Raw genomic sequence first — 6,000 nt, 5'->3', positions numbered from 1 at the left:
TCAGCTCGCCCCCGCTGGCTGACACGTCATGGGTGCCTTCCCCCCCCGTGCTGTGAGAGCCTCATGCGACACTGGGCATGGCAGCCTCCTGTCTGAATTCTCTGCTGTAATAGCCCCATCTATCCCGTGCGGATCCTGGTGCTCAGATCTTGTCTACCCACGAGCAGTGTAGCTAAAATCCTGCATCCCCCTCCCGGAGGGGCCGCAGGTTTACTAGTATCAAGCTGCTTATACTGGTCTAGCTTAGACCTGTATGAGGAGGGGAATATGCTCCACCAGTATAAGGCATCTTTTTACCAGGATAACTGCACCCACGCTAGAAATTGTACTGGGATAACTGTAGCCATAAAGAAAAACCTCGCCCCTAACTGACATAGTGATACCGGGACAAAAATCTCTGTGTCGTGCAGTGGCGTCCAATAGAAATTTGATGCTAGCCACGCTTGGTGGTTTTTAATTTTTCTTATTAGCCACATTATTAAAAAGCCACCTGCGTTAGCCGCAATTCAATAGCCTATTAGCCAGATGTGCTGGGTAGCGCTTTGAGATCTACAGAGGAGAAGGCCTATGTATTAATTCTGAGCGGATCTTAGCGGTGACTTAAATGGCTTTCATCCTCTCCGCTGGAAGATGCTAAAGCCAGCACAAAGTTTGCTCGTCGGGTTCTGTCCTCATCCGCCCCCTTTGCACTGACTCACTGTGCAGTTGGCATCGCTGTGTCATGTCCCCAACTCCCATCTTTTCGTGTGTTTGGGGCGGGGGAGTACTTAGATAGTTCTGGTCCCTCTTCCAGGCTCGCTCCCCTTTTCAGCCGATCTGTTGGCAGAGGCGTCACAGTGCTGAGATCTTTTAATTCCCCACCATTACCTGGGTTTGTGATTTATCTGCCTCCCGCGCTCAGAAGCATGGAGGCCTAGCTGTCCCGGATTTCTCTTGTGTTCCAGGACGGGGGGCTTTTTTAAAAAAATTTTTATGGCAGTTCATTAATAAACACAAGCCCTTTTCCCTGCCAGTATGAGATGGCCTACCTCACTGCCCATTTTCTGGTCTGCTTTAAAAGAAATCTCCGACACCATCCACCAGCAGCCACCAGTGTGTCTCCCCCAGAGCTAATGCTGTGGTTAAGTGGTTTGTCCAAGTGCTTTGTTCTTGTGGCTGGGCTGGGACTTGAGAGGTTTGGGGTGACTTCAGGCAAGTCTTTCTGCGCCTCAGTTCCCTCCCCCCACCCCCCCACCGTAAAATGGGGATAATGCTTCCTTGGTCAGCTTCTGGGGGTTGCAAGCGCTCTTGGGCCGGAGCACCGATGATTAACCACTAGGCCGTGCTTCCTCTCTTCACCCTGGCCCCTGTTGTTCTTTTGCAGTCAGGAGTCGCTGTGCCCTGGCGATTCCCGCTGAAGGCCCGTCCCAAGCCGTGCGATGGACTCCATGTTCGAGGATGACATCAGCATCCTCACCCAGGAGGCCCTGTGCCAGGATGAGGTGTGGCTGGACAGCCCCAACACGGACCTCTCCAGCGAGATGTGCTCGGCTTCTCACTTTGCCCTCATCACGGCCTACGACGACATCAAAAACCGCCTGACCAGCCTGGAGAGGGAGAACTCCACCCTCAAGAGGAGGCTGAAGATGTATGAGATCAAGGTGAGGCGTGAGAGGGCGAGCGTTCTCCCCCCGCCAGATCCAGGGCGGACCTGACCCCGGCCAGGCGAATGGCACCACTGGGACAGGCGCCAGGAGTCCGGGGATAACTGTAAGAGCAGCTGTACCAGTGAGGCACGGCGTGTGCGGCTCTGGGGTCACGCACATAGAAATACAAAGCTGGGCGTGCAGCTCTGGGTGTGTACGCCTGTTCACACTTCGTGGGCAGCATCTCTGGGGTTTTAGATTTGATTGGGGGGGGGGTTTCTGGGCTCACACGTGTTTCTGTGGGTTGTATGCGCAGTGTGCAGCTCTGGGCTTGTCCCCGTGATTGTACACCGCTGGGCGTGCAGTTTCCTGTGTCTCTAGCACAATGATGCTTAACCAGAGTGCGTCTCTGTTGCGCTCGGCGCTGGACTGAGCTCTGGGAGTCCCTCCGATCTGAGCCGAGCGCTGTTCTCCGGGGCCGGCCTGCGACTTGCTCCATTGGATGCCAGCTGGGGGCAGCCCCCGGGCTCCTGGGGAGTTGCCGGGGCTGCTGAGTTAGGGCGCCCCGTGCTGCTGTCAGCGGGTTCCTTGATGCCCATGTCTGCTTTCGCCCCGTGGCTGCAGTACCCGGTGATCGGTGAGTTCGGAGAGGAGCGCCTCTTCTCCGTCTACGACACCCAGGAGTGCTCCCTGCTGAAGAGCGAGAAGGCCAGCCTCCAGCAGCAGCTGAACCAGTTCCAGCATGAGGTGGGTGGCTCTAGGGGCTTGGCACCTTGCAGCTGGCTTGCCCAGGCCCGTTGGTTCCTAGCTGAAAAGATCAGGGTCGTGGCGAAGTCTGGGAGATGGAGCTAGCCAGGCCCTGTGCTGCAGAGGTGTCTGTGTGTCTGGGGGGCCCGATAGAGGGGGATTCACAGCCCCGCTGATTGTGTTGGGGGTGGTTTGCAGAGCCCGATAGAGACGAATTCTCAGCCTTTGGGATAGAAGGATCTGCAGGCCCCTATGGAGGAGAATTCTCAGATGCAAGGGGGTTAAGCCTGGCATCCTGGCCAAATTCCAGTTCCTGTAATTACACTTTGCCAACCAAAAAGCCCCTTCCCGAGCCATTTAAGCCGGGCATGCTGTTTTTCTTCTCTTCCTGTCTGAAACATTGCTGGGTGCTGTTAAACAGCTGCCGTGTTGCACCCCAGAGGTGGCTGCATTTCAGAGGTGGTGTCGGCCTATATAACACTTGTCAAGCACTGTGGCTCAAAGGGGCTGGGAAAATGGAAGCTATTTATTATCTTCTATCATTGTTCCTGTATCCACTTCTTTCTCTGGCTGGAGCAGGATCAGCGTCTCCCCCACTGCTAACGTATCAGAGGACCCCACGGCAGAGCGGCTCGGATCTCGGCCTTTAGTACCTTTAGCATGTGTCCATTGTTACAACGCACCCCCTGCCCTCCTTTAACAGGCCTGGAGAGGTCCGGCCAATGCTCCACTCGGTGGCGCGTCTCTCTGCTCCCTGCGAACAGCTCCCTTTGCTTCTTTCCAGCTCCAGAAGAGCAAAGAGAGGGAGGAGCAGCTGGACGAGATGATCCAGGCGTATGAGAAGCTGTGTGTGGAGAAGGCCGACCTGGAGTCGGAGCTGGGGGAGATGGTAGGTACCAGCGAGTGCCCTGCGTGAGTCGCGACCTCACGGTCTTCAACCACTCAAAAATAGGCCAGAGGAATCCAGACTGAATAATCCACAGGTAGCTAGGAAGAGGGTAGTCAGGGGGCTAAGGGCCTGGCCTGGCCTGGGACTTAGGAGATCCAGGTTTGATTCCCTGCTGTCACCACAGACATCCTGTGTGCCTTGGGCAAGACCCTTAGTCTCTGTGTCTTCCCCATCTGTGCAGTGGAGTAACAGCGCTGTTGTGAGGACAAATGCATTAAAGACTGAGGCACTTAGATGCTGTGGTAATAGGAGGCGGCATAAGGTACCAGATAGTCTGTTTGTTCTGTCCTTTGATCTTGGAGTCTCTGGGGACTGAGAGACAGGACTCTTTGGTTCCATCCCTGGCTCTCACAGGGAGTATGGCCCAGGTCCCCAAAGGTATTTAGGCCCCTAACTTCCTGGAAGTTTAGGGGCCTGTCTTTGCTGCTCTGGGCCTGTTTGCAGGGAACCGGTGTCAGGACTCCAGGATTCTATTCCCAGGACTCCTGGGTCCTATTTCCAGTTCTGCCGCTGACTCGCTGTTGCTGGGCAAAACGCTTCACCTCTCTGTGCATCTGTCAAGCAGGGCTGATGACACTGACCTGCTGTACTCTACCTCGCGGGGCTTCGCTCGTTTGAGCTCTGTGCTAGGGGAATGCAGAGCGCTCCAAGACACAATTACTGTAATGGCTGAATTCGTGCATCGGGCAGTATAACTCGATTACTTACCTCGGTTAATGCCTGAATCAGAGTCCGCTGCAGTGCGGCTTTGAACGTGACTTTTCCTAATGCGTCTTATCACTTCCCCTTCGCTTTGGCAGTGCTCTCGGCTCCCTCGGGCTTCCTCTTTGCTTTCAGCTGTACCCCAGCCTTGTGTTGCTCTCAGAGCTGCATGAAGACTGCGAAAATGCTTCCACGGCTAGTCATTTGGGCCCAGATCCACAGGGGTATTTAGAATCCAAACCTCCGTTGGAAACCTAGAGCTTAATTTCCCTGAGAGTTAGAAAGTTTTTCTAATATCTAACCTACATCTCCCTTGCTGCAGGTTAAGCCCATTACTGCTTATCCTACCTTAGAATCATAGAATATCAGGGTTGGAAGGGACCTCAGGAGGTCATCTAGGCCAACCCCCTGCTCAAAGCAGAACCAATCCCCAACTAAATCATCCCAGCCAGGGCTTTGTCAAGCCTGACCTTAAAAACTTCTAAGGAAGGAGATTCCACCACCTCCCTAGGTAACGCATTCCAGTGTTTCAGCACCCTCCTAGTGAAAGTTTTTCCTAATATCCAACCTAAACCTCCCCCACTGCAACTTGAGACCATTATTCCTTGTTCTGTCATCTGCTACCTCTGAGAACAGTCTAGATCCATCCTCTTTGGAACCCCCTTTCAGGTAGTTTAAAGCAGCTATCAAATCCCCCCTCATTCTTCTCTTCCGCAGACTAAACAATCCCAGTTCCCTCAGCCTCTCCTCATAAGTCATGTGTTCCAGACCCCTAATCATTTTTGTTACCTTCCACTGGACTCTTTCCAATTTTTCCACATCCTTCTTGAAGTGTGGGGCCCAAAACTGGACACAGTACTCCAGATGAGGCCTCATCAAAGTTGAATAGAGGGGAACAATCACGTCCCTCGATCTGGTGGCAATGCCCCTACTTATACACCCCAAAATGCCACTGGCCTTCTTGGCAACAAGGGCACACTGTTGACTCATATCCAACTTCTCGTCCACTGTAACCCCTAGGTCCTTTTCTGCAGACGCACAGAGTAGTCGATTGCAGTCCTCTTTGTAACAGCCTGTAACATATTGCAGACTGTTCTCAGGTCCCCCCAAGTCTTCTTTTCTCAAGACTAAACACGCTCAGGTGTTTTTGTACTTTTTTTCCCCCATGCGTCGGGTTTTCTAAACCTTTGATCGTTTTTGTGGCTCTCCTCTGGATTCTCTCCAGTTTGTCCACGTCTTTCCTAAAGCGCGGTGCCCAGAACCGGACACCGTACTCCAGCCGAGGCCCCTCCAGTGCCGAGTAGAGTGGAATAAATCCCTCCCGTGTCTTAGGGCTTACAATTCTGGAGTGGCGCTGTTAGCCCTTTAGCAAAGACGCTGCCCGTGCTGCCGGGATTTCTTCTCCTGTTGGCCTCCGTGAGTGGCAGTAGCCAGCATCCTCCCATCAATCTACCTCTGTCTGTACCAGTGATGTAGTTATACCAGCCTAAGTTCCGAGTGTAGATGTCCAACACCCTTGTTAACACCCCCCAGAATGATATTCGCCTTTTTGACAACTGCATCGCACTGCTGACTCATACGCCCTTTGTGATTCACCGTAACCCCCAGATCCTTCTCAGCAGTACGAACACCTAGCAGTTATTTGATCAAAAGGGATTTGATTGCTCCCCCCCCCCCCAATGTATTTTGCGCTTGTGTTTATTGAATTTCATCTGGTTCATTTCAGACCAATTCTCCAGCTTGTCAAGGTCTTGTCCTGTCCTCCCGAGTGCTGTTAACCTAATTGTTGTTATGTGGGCTAGGTAAAAACCTCTTATGTTCATTAGTTTAACAACCACCCTTCGTTTTGGTGGAATGTAAGAAACAAAAGTGGTCTCCAAGACAAAGGCGCACCCAAGGCCACCCAGAAATTCAAAAGATCAGGCAAAGAGGATCCAGCTGAGTGTTGTTTTTGGGATACGGACGTGTCTGTGTGGA

General features: G+C 52.9%; 1 protein-coding gene across 1 annotated transcript in view; it reads left to right on the top strand.

Moving 5' to 3' along the window:
• The first annotated feature begins 1,418 nt into the window (after positions 1-1,418).
• TBKBP1 (TBK1 binding protein 1) overlaps positions 1,419-6,000 on the top strand; it is a 45,833-nt gene continuing 41,251 nt past the window's right edge. Inside the window, exons 1-3 of the mRNA XM_077806489.1 lie at positions 1,419-1,640; positions 2,250-2,372; positions 3,157-3,261. Of these exons, the coding sequence (XP_077662615.1) occupies positions 1,419-1,640; positions 2,250-2,372; positions 3,157-3,261 (450 nt within the window). The remainder of the gene's footprint in view (positions 1,641-2,249; positions 2,373-3,156; positions 3,262-6,000) is intronic.

The sequence above is a fragment of the Eretmochelys imbricata genome, chromosome 27, assembly GCF_965152235.1.
Source record: "Eretmochelys imbricata isolate rEreImb1 chromosome 27, rEreImb1.hap1, whole genome shotgun sequence".
Taxonomy (NCBI): domain Eukaryota; kingdom Metazoa; phylum Chordata; order Testudines; family Cheloniidae; genus Eretmochelys; species Eretmochelys imbricata.
This window is presented reverse-complemented; position numbering and strand designations above follow the sequence as displayed.